Source organism: Euleptes europaea, chromosome 18 (assembly GCF_029931775.1).
Source record: "Euleptes europaea isolate rEulEur1 chromosome 18, rEulEur1.hap1, whole genome shotgun sequence".
Taxonomy (NCBI): Eukaryota; Metazoa; Chordata; class Lepidosauria; order Squamata; family Sphaerodactylidae; genus Euleptes; species Euleptes europaea.
This window is the reverse complement of record NC_079329.1, coordinates 15,827,453-15,843,028: the sequence shown is the minus strand read 5'-3', so window position 1 is coordinate 15,843,028 and position 15,576 is coordinate 15,827,453. Positions and strand designations below refer to the sequence as shown.

The following is a 15,576-nucleotide window of genomic DNA, read 5'->3' as shown; positions in this document are numbered from 1 at the left end:
CATACCCTGCTTACTGCTAGATTAGATTACTGCAATGTACTCTACATGGTGTTGCCCTTGAAAAGTGTTCCAGAACTTTAATTGGTGCAGAATGCTGCAGCCAGGATATTGACAGGAGTGGATCATACGGACTGTGTCACTCTATTCTTGGCCCATCTGCACTGGCTCCCAATCTGTTTTTGGGCACAATTCAAGATGCTGGTGATAAACTTTAAAGTTCTACAGGGCTTGGAACCAGAAAACCTGATGGACTACCGACTCCTTTATGAACATACATGACTGCTATGATGATCTTCCAAGGCCTCACTTTCCCAGATTAGGTAGGCAGCAACCCAGGAGATGGCTTCCTCAGTCATGTCACTGAAACGTTGACACTCCATTACCAGGGAGATTCATCTGTCTCCCTCTATTTGTCTTCCACCAGTGGGTGAAGACTTTTTGTGTTGTTTGGCATTAGGGTTACTAACCTCCAGGTGGCGGCTGGAGGTCTCCTGCTATTACAACTGATCTCCAGCTGATAGAGATCAGTTCACCTGGAGAAAATGGCTGCTTTGGCAATTGGACTCTATGGCATTGAAGACCCTCCCCTCTCCAAACCCTGTCCTCCTCAGGCTCTGCCCTAAAAACATCCCGCTAATGGTGAAGAGGGACCTGGCAACCTTATTTGGCATACCCCACCAAGAAACTCTTACAGGTAGAGTTGCCAGCCTTCAGGTGGTGACTGGAGATCTTCTGCTATTACAGCTGATCTCTAGATGACAGAGATCAAGTCACCTGGAGATATTGGCCACTTTGGAAGGTGGATTCAATGGTATTATACCCCATTGAATCCCATCCCCTCCTCAAACCCCACCCTCCTCAGGCTCCATCTCCAAAATCTCCAGATATATTCCAGTCCAGAGCTAGCAACCCTATCATAGGCCCTCCATACAGGTTGTGTTGTTATGTATTTTTGTATGTCGATTTGTGTTTATTTAATTGTTCACATATGTTATCTATACCTTATTTTAAATGCTGCCTTAATGTTTGCCACCTCAAGGACTGTATTTGGGTGGAAAGTCAGCATAGAAATGTTGTAATTCAATAAATAATATAAAAACGCCTCTTCATGATTTTAATATGAGCTGCTCAGAAAGAAGCAGAGGAGGAAATGAGAGGGTGTACATACAAGACAGAGCCAATGTGTCACAGTGGTTAAGAGCAGCGGGACTCTAATCTGGAGAACCGGGTTCAATTCCCTGCTCCTCCCCATGAAGTCTGCTGAGTGACCTTGGACCGGCTACAGTTCTCTCAGAACTCTCTCAGCCCATTGCAGAGGCAGGCAATGGCAAACCACCGCTGAGCATCTCTTGCCTTGAATACACGACAGAGTCACTATAAGTCAGCTTCAACCCCAAATAATAGGCATGCTCCTCTATTATTTTGGGTGCGGTGGAACACAGGCAGGATGGTGCTGCTGCAGTCGTCTTGTTTGGGGCTTCCTAGAGGCACCTGGTTGGCCACTGTGTGAGCAGACTGCTGGACTTGATGGGCCTTGGTCTGATCCAGCAGGGCCTTTCTTATGTTCTTATGACGGCACTTTACACACACACGTACAAGACAATGTCCCTCCTTGAAATCCTTACATTCCTGCTTGAAGTGGACATTAAAGGGACACACCTTTTTCAAAACCTTTCTGGAGTTCTATACTGAACAATGTGGCACTGATTGGACCTCCTCATAGCAGCAAAAAAAAAAATCTTTAAAAATGACATTTGGTGAAAATGTAGTGCAAATAATTGTTGGCATCAGAAATTATAAGTTTAGCCAGAACAGTTGCTTCTCAGTTGGCAAGGTCATGTGTATAATGAATTCCTTCCTCAAATAAATAAGAATATTATTTTGTATTTTCTTTATGCCATTCCTCTAATAAATTATGTGAATGAGAGCATTGTACAGAGATCAATGAGGGATTCGTTTGAGTATCATTGACATTAAAGAGATGTCTTGAAAAATCCACCCTGAGCAAATAGAATTGTGGCTAGACAGAATGGTAGAAATAGGGATGCTAACATTTTAGAGGATCCCCTTAGACTAAAGATCTTTTAAAAATGAAAAATCTTCCTATTACAAAAATAAGCTATCATTCTATAACAGGAGTAGATATTTTTTTTTAATCTTTGAAAGCATAAATCAGTGCTCTAGATAGGGTAGTGAACCTACTTGTGGTTTTATGGGTACATCATTAGGGAGCTGGTGAAAGAGAAACTATCTAACGCAACAAAAACACACATCTGAATTGTAACGTATAAGGAAGGATGCTTGTGTTCTTCAACTCTTTCTTTTCATTAGCTGTTCCCTGTTGTTCAGTTCAGGCCTAAACACAATAATATAAAGTTTGGGGGTAAAAATACAACCCAGCAACCCAGCACTGGAGGCTAAGATAGAGAAGATCTCCACAGCTACCACGTACTTTCCCTTGGTGCTCAGGTAAGTTGGAACAAAGGAAATCCAAACGCTGCAAAACACCAACATGCTGAAAGTGATAAATTTGGCTTCGTTGAAACTGTCAGGCAATTTGCGAGCAAGGAAAGCTACAGTGAAACTGACCATTGTCAAGAGACCCATATAACCCAAGACCCAGTAAAACATAATAACAGATCCTTCATTACATTCCAGTACAATTTGTTCAACAACGGAATGCATGTCAACATCTGGGAATGGGGGAAACATAGCAAGCCAGACAATACAAATCCCTGCCTGAAGAGGAGAGCAGAAAAGAACAATGGAGTTGGCCAGTCTTTTCCCCACCCATTTCCTTATCCTGCTTCCTGGTTTGGTAGCCATGAAAGCCAGAACCACAGTGATGGTTTTGGCCAGGATGCAGGAAATAGCCACTGAAAAGATGATGCTAAAAGCAGGTTGTCGGAGCAGACATGTAATTTTCTCTGGTTGGCCAATGAATAGCAAAGCACAGAGGAAGCAGAGCAGGAGAGAGATGAGAAGCGTGTAGGTGAGGCCCCGGTTGTTGGCCTTGACAATGGGAGTGTTGTGATGCTTCATAAATGTTCCTAATACCAAAGCTGTGATAGAAGACAGTAAAAGAGCACAAAGGGCTAAGCTAAGGCCCAAAGGTTCTCCATAAGATAAGAAGCTGATATACTTGGGAATGCATAAATCATGGTTTTTGTTTGGAAATTTTTCTTCTGTGCATATATAGCAGTCACTCATATCTGAAAAAGAAAAAAAGAGGTTTGAATCTCAAAATATGCCACAGAACATAGTCATGTTTAGCTCTTCTTTACATACATTTAAGGGTTTTCCTCCCTTAACACTGGAAGATCCATTTAATGCAGATCCTCTGAAATGTGGCAGGGGGGTGATTTATAAGAATTAAAACTCTTTAAAGGTAAAGGTAGTCCCCTGTGCAAGCATGGGGTTATTACACTGCACTATTTTCTTGAAAGATTTTAGGTCTGAAGATATTACAGATTTTTAGATCTACCAAAACAATAGTGAAGCCAATTGAGTTCAATTTTATATTTTGTGACCAATTCTTATTCAGCCACACACATACTTGTTTTCTTTAGTGTTAGCTGTTTAGTGTTCGCCATTTTGGCAATATTCGGGTTTTGGTTTTACCAAACACCAAAACCTGGGGATCTCCCCAAAGCAAAATAGGTGATTCCTGAAAAAAATTGAATAATTATTTGACTTTTTCGGACTATTCACTTTTGCTCAAATGCACGGTTATGTGCTTTCTCCCATTTTTCTATCTTTTTCTGACTGGTTTTGTTCCTTTTGAGGTCAGGGTTGTGTAATCGGAGCCAACTTGGTCTGACCAACCATTCAGTGGATTGATCTGGATCAAGCATAAGGTTTTTTGTGTTTTTTTTTAAAAAAAGACAGGGCTTATCAAGTCCCATCCAGAGGGATATACCCTCCAACTACAAAGAACCGGCTTCAATAGCTGCTCACACCACCAGGCTTCCAAAGGGGACTCCCTCACTTTTGCAGATAAGCAATCTCCTCCAGACAGTGCCCATGGTCCAGACTTCAGCTGGCTCCGATATCACCCCCCCCCAAAAAAAAAAACCTGCTGTCAAACTGAAGATTGCCCCAAGTAGAGGCTTTGGTTCCTTGCACCATGGCCATCTCTTGAAATCAGATTTTTGATGACCACAATAAGGGACTGTTTACGGGATGTCATTTGCCACCAAAATAAAAGTTTTCTGTGCCTTACTTTTCTTGAATTTAAGCCGTTTTTCTCTGTTTGGAAGCTAATTTGCATGGACATCATTCTATGCGCCCCTGATATGAGGGAGCCCCCAGACTAAAGTTGTGCATATTGATAAACCCGAACCAAAAATAAACCCGAAATTAGCCATTTCAGTAATTTTTGGGTTTTGGGTTTATTGAACACCAAAACCTGGGGATCTCCCCAAAGCTGAATAGGCAATTTCTCCAAAAGCCAAATAATTGTTTGCCTTTGCTCAGATGCATGGCTCTGTACTTTCTCCCATTTTTCTATCTTTTTTTGACTGGTTTTGTTAGGGCCCCATAGTTGGGGCCCTTTTGAGGTCTGGGTCATAAATTGGAGCCAACTTGGTCTGACCAACAGGCGGTGGGCTGATTTGCACTTTAAAAGACAGGGGTCAACCAATCCCGTCCAGGATATACCCTCCAACTAAAAAAATGACTGCTTCTAAAGTTACTTATTGGGCAGATAAGCAATCTCCTTCACAAGAGCTGCCTTGATCATGATTTCGGCTGGCTCCGCTTTCATCCCCCCCCCCAAAAAAAAACCTGCTCTCAAACTGAAGGTTGTCCTGAGAAGAGGCTTCTTTTCCCCGCACGATGACCATCTCTTGAAATCAGATTTTTGATTACCATAATAAAGGAATGTTCACAGGATGTCATTTACCACCAAAAATAATATTTTCCGTGCTTTATTTTTCTTGCATTTAAGCCTTTTTCCTCAGTTTGGAAACTAATTTACATGGACATCATGCTATGTGCCACAGATACAAATGAAGCCCCCAGACTTTGAGGTGCCAGCCTGTCAATTGGCTCTTTCCACCAGACCTCTGCAACGCTGAACTTCTGAACCTGAAAACCGATGGACAGCTCGGCTCACGAATGCCTGGAGGATGGGTGTGACCACTTTGTGTGCCCATAAAATTGGACCCCCTGGCCCAAAGTTTACAAAACTTTGGTGGCCATCGAAGGAGAGTCCTTTGCCACCACACTGCAAACTTGGGGACTCTACCTCCAAAAATGCCCCCTTAGGAGCTTTGAAAAAATCCCCATAGACTATAATGGACCTGAATTTTTCGGTAAACCTGGTAAGCTGAATACCAATATTTACCGGTATGGGTATTCATCTTTTTCTGGATTTACCAAAAAAATCGGCCCCAATAAAACCCAACTCAAAATGTACTGACTAGTTTTTGTTTGTTTGTTTTTTCACAACCCTAGCGTTCTTTGAGCGGAAGACTCTAAGCAATTTTCCAGAAAGTCTCATTAAACTGTAATTCCAGTTTATGGGGCTTCTTCTCGCTACTAATTCCATCTTAAGTCTCCTCAAGTCCACAGAGCTTTTATGCTCGCCAGGTTCAACATCTTGCCGACAGCAATCCTTTATGGCAGATTGTTAAGAACTCCTCATCAGGAGAGATATTGTCAGTGAAAGGTTGAAGAATTCCATAATGAGCTCCCTCTTACATAAATATTAAGGTTACCCAGACGAGTGGCTGGTCTTATCTGACTAGAATCCTTTTTTACCCATTAAATAGCTAGGTATCTCCTAGCCACCCTGAGGAGCTATGAATTGGTAGTGAATGATCATAAATAATTTTATATTTATTCTATTTTGGTTTATGATCATTTACAAGTGTGCTTTATGATGTGTGTATTTGTGTTAATTAGCTATGTAGTATTTTAGACTGTTTAGTGTCTGTATCAAACGCCTAATAAAGGTTCTGTACTGTATTTTGGTCACGTCATGAGACGACAAGAGTCACTGGAAAAGACAGTCATGCTAGGAAAAGTTGAGGGCAGCAGGAAAAGAGGAAGACCCAACAAGAGATGGACGGACTGAATAAAGGAAGCCACAGCCTTCAATTTGCAAGATCTGAGCAAGGCTGTCAAAGAGAGGACATTTTGGAGGACTTTCATTCATAGGGTAGTCATGAGTCGAAAGCACTTAACACAACACACACACACTGTATTTTACTGAGAGAAAAAACCCTCAATAATGATAGTTTAGTGTCAGGTTTTCAAATGGATTCAAGATATAAAATAAAAGGTAGCAACCTCCTTACAGCACTCTCCCCCGATCTGGGAATACTCACAGTGTGTCAAGGAACAATCCAAGTTTTGAAATTCCAGTGAGAAATTCAGCTCCATCACTGAAAGATTTCTTATCAGAACTATTCCCCATGACTTCCACAGAACAGGGAATCTATTCACACATATGCATATCTTGTTATGTCCGCCTTGGTACTTCACCTAGCCCATACCTATTCTATCTTTCAATCAAGTTTTATCATTATAATTTTTAAAATATTTTTTTTATTTTATTTCAATAAAAATAAACAGAAATAGAAAATAGAAAAATAGAAAGCAGTACAAAACAATACATAGGGGGAAAAGAAACAAGTTTGAGGTGGTCATACAAAATTTGATAGAATGCAATAATTTTACTTACTTATAAACTGTGTTGTGTCAAGTTTCTAGCCTCTTAATAATAGATTCTCTTAATTTTTTTACGCTTGTTCATTCTGTATATCATTAATATTTTAACAATAACACAATACTTTCCTTCACTGCATAGATTAATAATTTTAACATTACTACTAACTTATTTTTACTTCTCTAGTATACAATTATAACCAACTATACTCAATTTTGTTTATACAGCATTTTATAGAACATATTAATAAAGTTTCCGATTATTTTAAACCTCTTCTCTGGGTCTTTTATTGACTTGATTTGTCAGCCTTGCCATAGCTGCATAGTCTGCTAATTCATCCTTCCATTCTTCTACATCTGGACAGTCTTCTGTTTTTCACTATGTAGCCAGCACCACTCTTGCAGCTGTGGTCATATAGCTAGCTGTACAACTCTTCTGATGATTTCACAACAGCAGTTATTTCAAATGTTTTTAATTGTTCAAATGTGAAAAAGTGGCATAAAATGTTTTAAGCAAACAACATGGAATCGTAGGCAACAGTGATACACGCATGATGTGAAATGCATGTTCCTATGGACTTTAGCAAATCTGACTGATCAATCAGTACAGCATGTCTCTTACCCTTCTGGTCTGAAATCTTTCCTTCTGGACATTGGATGCAATCATAGCAGCAAAATGGCTCTCTCTCCTTCACTTGCTTGCTATAACCAGGATGGCAACTCTTACTGCATTCAGAAATAGGTTGTGTCTAATCAACAAATGAAAAGAGTGAAAGATTGTATTCATATCAATTACTTGCAATCCTTCATTTTGCCACATTATCATTGGAAATGCTGGCAATTATGTACCTTGGGCTAACTAATAATTTATTAAATATTTATTAATTTGATTATTCAAATGATTGAGATACAATTCAACATTTCATTACTGGCTCATTACTGAAGTCCAGTGAACCTCACTTTTGCACATGTGCCACTGAAAGATTTCATAATCTTTGGACCATTGGATCCTACCTGGTTAAAGAATCTGGGCCAATGCATTTGTTCATTATTAATCTTGAATGTTTCATCTAGAGGAGCTTGGGGAACCTGATGATCCATTGTCCCAAATTTCACTCTATGGAAGGTTTTGTTTGGGGAAAAGACCCAGTTCATCACATCAAATCCAGTGACTGACACCCCATTCTCATCGAATGAAATTGTGTCCCCAGCGCTGTTGTTAAATGCAACACCTCTAAGGAAGTGATGGAGCTAGATGGGAAAGAAGAAAATTTTAGGGAAGTCTGCAACTGTGCCATAGTGGATCTTTCTGAATGATATTTATAAGCTGTCCAGAATGGAGGCAGGTTTCATGGGATTTCTGACACAAACATGCTTTACATTTTTCTAACATTTTTACATTCAAATTCCACTCCATTTGAAGAATCAGTTGAACTTTCAGCCATTCTGACAGCCCTATTAAGGAGCCACTTTAAATCACTGAAAGAAATATAGACACAGTAATGCTTTGCAGAAAGTGAGTTTCATGTACATTTTGATTCCTATACATTTAGTAAATGATTTGCTGTTAGTAAATATTTTGCTGCCCATACAATGCAACTTTCTGTATGCATTTTCCCCCAAAAGGACTTGTGAAGATGCTGCTAATTAAAAATAATAATAATAAGATGCTGCTTATTTAAAAAAAAGATTCAGTTTCTTTCTACATAGTTTAGTTAATTTGCTTAAAACGAAAATGCAGGGCTTTTACTCAGACAATGAAATGGCACGAATCCAGCCACAGAGTTCTGAGGTCTGAATCACACTTAGCTCCTCCAAAGTGGGAGCAGGGATTTCTGCAAATTCTCCCATCAACTGCTGGTGGAGGCAGACATTGGGAAGTTACCATTTTCTGCCTCCATGTGGGCTGAGAGAGTTCAGAGAGAACTGTGACTGGCCCAAGGTCACCAAGCAGGCTTCATGTGGAGGAGTGGGGAATCGAACACAGTTCTCCAGATTAGAGTTTGTCAATCTTAACCACTATACTATACTGGCTCCCTTCAACTGACATACCCTTAATTTCCCCAGGGCAGTTTGTTAACCTTACTATAATAAAATTAGGAGGGGGACTCTGTTAATGACAGCAGGTAGGGCAAGCAGGGAAATCCCACTCTCTAAAGCCTGTGGATGGTTGGATACATCCGCAGAAATTTGTGGAATTAAAGGTACAAACCAACATTCTGAATTTTGACTAGAAATAGACTGGTAATTAGTGCATATGCTTCAGCACAGATTAATGGATATGTGAAGCAAATATGGCACATGAGACCTGTGATCCTAAAAGAGTTCATGCACAACCTGCTTAGATTGTATGGGAATTCACTCTCAACTAGTGAGCCAGCAATATGAGAACCTGCCAAGTCAAAGAAGGATACAGAGGAACATTAAAAGGAAGGCAGCTTGATGAACTTTCACAACCAAGCACTTTGGTCAGGATGATGGAAGCAGCAGAATGATGCTATCCCCTGGTTTCTAGCAATAAGAAAGCAACAGAAAAAATCACCCTTTCTGACCTGAAGATAGGTGGAAAGGATGCAATTTGAATTAGCAATATTGCAAGAATTTACAAAGGCCATAGCAAGTTCATTGACCACAATGAAGACAGCTGTGACTGCTGATTGAAATATAAACAAGAGGGAAATGAAAAGAAAGGAGAAATCGTGCAAAAGAAGCCTTTTGAGGGACTGTTTACTACACAAATCGAAGCCTTATGTCGCACCTCCAAAAATGCTGTGTTCCCATGTATTCTTCCAAAGGCCTTACCTGCCATTGGTCTCGACTTGGAAGATTCAGGCTCCTTGCATTTACCTTTCTTCTGTGCTTGGTTTGGAATGACAGCATAGCATGTACAGCATGGGCCAGAGCATATACAGAATTGTAAATGCTGTAGCTGTGGCCAGTCATGCCCATTTCAAAAAAAGACCCAGGAATTCTCTCCAGCTTCTCTTGCCCCGTGCAAATTTCTCCCAGATCTCTCTCTTCTTGCTCCTGATTTGGGAATTCACAGTCAAAGGCATGGCACCAGAAGTTCTGTATGAAGCCATCTCCATTTCTATCATATGGGTTTCTTCTCTCAACAAATTTCTGAAATCCTGGAATATCACTTGAGTGAACTGTAAAGGCCAGAGAACCATGGATTTCATCTGTATCAAAAACTCTTTGATAGACATATAAACTGAACTCAATTGGGGCTGTCAGTATCCACATTTTACCTTTTGCTTTCCATGGAATACTGAAGTCTTCTGATAGTCTCACCAACCATAGCAAATCACTGACAGAATAAGAGAGTCCAAAAACTACAAATGAATTGGCCTTGCTGGTCAGGAGTTTAACAAGTAATTCCATCCCTGGTTCCATGATGGCTTGAAACTCAGTGACATATTTTGGTCTTGGAAATCTTCCCACTAAGGCAAAGCAGATACCATACTTGGAAAACAGTGGAAGTAATGTTTGCACAATGCTTTCTCCATTGTCATCATCCATCACTAGAACCCCAACCCATGTCCACTTGAAATGCAGCAGTAAAGAGACAAGCCCTGCATGCTGAAGGGCTTCATTAGGATACATCTGGTAGAAGGTAAGGACTGCATCTGTATCCATTCTGGATGTAGCAAAGCCATATATGAGCTAAAGATTATTTGGATTGGGAAAAAGAACAATAATATGCCATTTTTCATCCATTGATCCCCAAAGTAACTTAAAAAGGTAAAGGTCCCCTGTGCAAGCACTGGGTCATTCCTGATCCATGGGGTGATGTAACATCCTAACATTTCCAAGGCAGACTTTTGTTTGTGGGGTGGTTTGCCAGTGCCTTCCTCAGTCATCTTCCCTTTACCCTCAGCAAGCTGGGTACTCATTTTACCGACCTTGGAAGGATGGAAGGCTGAGTCAACCTTGAGCCAGCTACCTGAAACTGACTTCCGTCAGAATCGAACTCAGGTAGTGAGCAGAGCTTTTGACTGCAGTACTGCAGCTTAACACTCTACGCCAAGGGGCTCCTCTAAAGTAACTTAGTAGCTATTAATAGTAACAATAAATTTAATCCAGGTAAAAATATAACTCCATTAATCGTCAAAGGGCTTTTCAAATAAATATGTCATAGGTTCCTCACAAAATCCTATAAAGCAGTGGAGACCTGCACTTTCTGAGGGAATGAGTTGCACAGTCTCCTCTGTGCAACATTCACACAATAATAATGTCTACTGGTTAAAGTGTCAGACTGCGTGTGTGTGTGAAGTGCTGTCAAGTCGCAGCCAACTTATGGCGACCCCTTTTGGGGTTTTCATGGCAAGAGACTAACAGAGGTGGTTTGCCAGTGCCTTCCTCTGCACAGCAACCATGGTATTCCTTGGAGGTCTCCCATCCAAATACTAACCAGGGCTGACCCTGCTTAGCTTTTGAGATCTGATTAGATCAGGCTAGCCTGGGCCATCCAGGTCAGGGTAAAGTGTCAGACTAGGATCTGGGAAATCCAGATTCGAATTCCCATTTGAGCCATGAAAGCTTGCTGGATGACTTGCGGCCAATCACAGATTCTCAGCCTAACCTACCTCACAAATAGAAGTGCTATCAAATTTCCCAAGTCTCTTCAGCTAATAACTTGTAAAATCTTTCTGTGCTTTAGCATCCTACTAGACTTCACTTTTTTTTTACTTCAGAAGAAACCCAAGGTTAGAGACAGCATGCTGTCTAAATTTTCCATATGAGGTGCAGCCATGTTCAATCTTTTACTTTGTGGATTCATTCACAAGGGAGTATAATAAATGAATGATGAGCTGGAAAGCTTTCTAGCCAAATAACTGAGGCCTTTAATATTGAAGAAGTGTTTCCTCTTTAATATTCCCATACACTCAGTCATCTCACCTGAGGAATCTTATAGATGCTGGATATTGTTGCAATGTCAAAAGAGGTGTGGGAGTCCAATCCACCAATGATGGCAAGCAGATCATTCTGGATGTCACATTTGAAGTTCGGGACAAATGTCCTTGGTGTGGACATTAGTTGCATCGTGGCAAGATAAGTCCACTTAGCACTGAAATAGCTGTCATAGATGTGGAAGCCCAAGGTGATGTTGGGTAAGATCTCTGGGTTTTCATTGATTTCCTTTACAGCAAATGCCAAGGCCAGTACGTGCTGGTAATTCTTTGGGATGGTGCTAGAATGAGAGTTGCATGCTGCATCAGAAGGACATTTCACACTTTTAAAAATCAACCCACCATATTCTTCATAATTTTCCTTATTAATCTATATCAGAGCGCTTATAAACAAACTGACGCAGGCTTTTTCATGAAATAGTCTGTACAGTGATGACATAAACTTTTAAAAAGCCCATTCCATCATTCCTCTAAGGATCTGAGGTTTCCCTTTTTATCTCTCTTTTTTTATGAAATAGTAAAATGAGTTCAGGATTGATAAGAAACCGAGTATTGCTACTATTTCAATAATTTACCAAAATGTCAGAATCGTTCAGCAGTAGAACTGGTTGCCTAGAGAACTGGCGAGCGCCACCTCACTGGCAGTCTTTAAGCAGTGACTAGACAAACACTTGTCAGAGATACTTTAGGTTGATTCTGCATTGAGCAGGGGGGTGGACTAGGTGGCTCTATGGCCCCTTCCAACTCTTATTATGATTCTTAACCTGGGCCTCCTAAATCCCATAATGACACTGTAACCACTACACCCCACTGGCCGTGATAGTTCAGGGAGGTTCTTAAACTGCCTTTTTTTCTGTCACAGAGGGGATATTTTCAATCCTACTGGTTTGTACTGCCTGCCTTTTTAAACCGGTTTTGAGACTCTTGGCTTTATTTTTGGAAGAATTATACATGCCAAAACTGGAAGAACTATGTTTCCCACCTACCTCACCTTAGATTCCAGTTCATATAGTGGGGGGGGGGGGGTTCCCACAAATAAATTGGGCCAGGATGTTCCAGTTCCCTTTGTCTTTGACACTGCAACTCCCACCATCATTCTCAAGCTAGACCTCCACATGAAGCCTGCAGTCACTCTCCCAGCCCCACCTATCTCACACAGTGCCTGTTGTGGGAAGGGAAGGTGATTGTAAGCTGGTTTGGTTCCCCTTAAAGGTACAGAAAAGCGGAATATAAAATCAACTCTTCTTCTTCTTTTATTATTATAAATCACACAAAATTAACTCAACAGACCACACCTCCCCGGATTAATGACTCAGGTAGCAAAAAAAGAAAAAAAGAAGAAATGGAAATATTAAAATGAATTCTCACATAAGGTTTTCAGCCAGTTCTAAAGGGGGATATTCGCTGAAGTCCATTGGACTGAAGTGGAAGCTCTGAGAAGAAATGCCACCAACAAAGAGGTCTCCTGATTGATGATACTCTTGCACAGGAGGGTAAGGATCGCTAATCCTGCACCTAACAATGTGAGTTTTGCATGTACTGTGAGAAAGCAGAATCAGCTGCAACAACACTAATACCACCATCTTCTTTCTGAACACGGACCCTGATTTTACTACCTACAGTACTATCATGACAGTTTTCAGGATTTACAATATTCTGGTCTGAAACAACATTCACTCTGAACATAGAAGCTCGCCTGAAATTGAAAATATCAACTGATGCATCATAAAAAGATTCATCTCCAGGTCGTTTCTCATCTCTAGGCTAAGTGTTAGACACTGTCAGGTATATCTCTGCTGTCTTTCACATCCTGTGTTACGAACTTTACAGGACGACACTGGAAGTCCCCTGGAGTTTTGACCAGCTGCAAATTAAATTATGGTCCTTGTGATTATTAAACGGAAAGGTAATGACCGAAGTTGAGGATTCCCAGTGGCATTCCAGAAGAAAACATGAGTATAACTTCTCAACAGAAGTTTTCTATTTTGCTTAGCTGGATTCCAAGTGGGTCATTGGTTTGGAATGTCTCACACTAAACTCAAAGTCCAGAAATTTTCAAATATGATCCAGACCCAGATGGGGTGATGGATTTTCACCAAGGCTGGCCCACTTGAATGCAGGAGATAAATATATCTTGTTATAAAAATAACTAGAGCTTCAGTTTTCAGAAGTAAAGCTATAAAACTTCAGTTTTTAGAAGATCTTTATCCACTGATGAGGGAAATAGAATCTGATCCAGTAGCTCCATTCTAATATTATCCATTGTATCCTATTCCTACCCTTCCTCTAAGGGGATCAGTGTAGTTTACGTATCTTCTCTCCTCCACTTTAACCTTCACCACAAGTTAGGCTGAGACAGTGTGACTGCCCTAAGGTCACCCATATAATATAATGGTTGAATTAGAGTTTGAACAAGGATCACCAAACCTCTAGACTAGGGGTCCTCAATGTGGTGCCTGAGGACAACATGGTGTCCACTGACACCTTTCAAGTGTTTTTAGAAAGTGGGTTGGGTCAGGTAAGGCTTTTACCCAGCAAAGTTTCTGATTGGCCATTGAATATTTGATTGGCTGTGCAGATTTTTTTCAATGTTGCTTTCGTAGCAGCTGCCACCATAGCACAAGGATCTTCCTTGTGTAACTGAAAGTAAGCTACAACAGTCCTTTTGTGACTGACTTCATCTCCTGCAATATCCATTTTGTGGCTGCCATTTTGTGGCCACCCCCACCACCATATGTCAGACTTCCAAAGGTGCCCACAGCCTCAAAAAGGTTGGGGATCCCTGCTCTAGGCTGTACTTGCTCATTAAATTAAAACTTTCCTTGCTGGGTAGGATTTCTATAGTCAAAGGAGTAGTTTTCAAAAAAATGTTTTTTTCTTTTTCTTCAATGTTCTTATTTTGACTCTTTTGAATAAACTGCAAGATTAATAAAACAATTTATTTGGAAACATAAACCACCAATTACAGATACAATAATGCAACAAAGGAAATTCTGTAATGGACTAGCTGTCTCTGCCTTTACAGAGTATTATTGAGTAATTTTGACACAATTTTAGAGTGGGTTATGATTCCAAGGTCTTTTCTCCAAGGGATACGGAACAGTTTGGCATAAATATACTCCATTAACACCATGGATTTTTTTTTCTTGATAAGGATGCCTACAGGTCATGTTTGGGAAAATACACAACCCAGCAGCCAAACTCTGGTGGATAAATGAGAGAACTCTACAGCTATTATATACCAGCGTCTAGTGGTCGGTTGGCACAAAGGATAACCAAGTATTATAGAAGACCAGCATGTTGAAGGAGATAAACTTGTCCTAGTTTGAAAGTGTCAAGCAATGTCCACATAAGAAAAAGCACAATGATGAAGACGATGGCCAGGGATCCATGTAGCCCAAGACACTGTAAAATGTAATATACTGTCAAATGTCATCATCAATGTCTCAATACAATCCAATACAATTTGTTAAGGCATAGATTGTTTGTCAACCCAGGGGAATGGGTGAGACGTTGCAAAGCAGACAGCACAAGTAATTGCTTGGATTAAGGAACAGTGAAGAACCATAAAGTTGGCCAATCTTTTCCCCACCTACTTCCTCATGCAGGTTCCTGATTTGGTAGCCATGAAAGCCACTGCTTCACTGACAGCTTTATACTGGAGAGCTATGTACAAGGAAACTCTCAGGAACGCTATAACATATAGAAACATGTCTCACTTACTAAAAACATCAATGTACATTAGCGGCTTTGAACATTCCCCCTCATTAATCCTTCCTTCTTGTTTAACTTGGGATGCAGTAAAAGAGTATAGCATTTAGGGCAAAAAATGAAAAACAGAACCCCAGCAGCAGACACCAAGATAAAGAAGATCTCCACAGCCACCATGTGTTTCCCCTTAGTTCTCAAGTAGGTTGGAACAATTTTTAAGATTTAAAAAAAAAATCTTAGACAGTATAAATCAGGGCTCCAGGTACGATAGTGATCCTGC

General features: G+C 40.5%; 1 protein-coding gene across 1 annotated transcript; it reads right to left on the bottom strand.

Moving 5' to 3' along the window:
* Positions 1-2,310: 2,310 nt before the first annotated feature.
* LOC130490479 (vomeronasal type-2 receptor 26-like) lies at positions 2,311-15,297 on the bottom strand. Its single transcript, XM_056864306.1, has 7 exons — positions 15,182-15,297; positions 13,126-13,281; positions 11,575-11,866; positions 9,475-10,338; positions 7,687-7,923; positions 7,295-7,421; positions 2,311-3,212 (listed from the first exon to the last, which is right to left on the bottom strand). Exons 1-7 carry the CDS (start codon positions 15,295-15,297, stop codon positions 2,311-2,313), a joined length of 2,694 nt encoding a protein of 897 aa, XP_056720284.1.
* Positions 15,298-15,576: the final 279 nt, after the last annotated feature.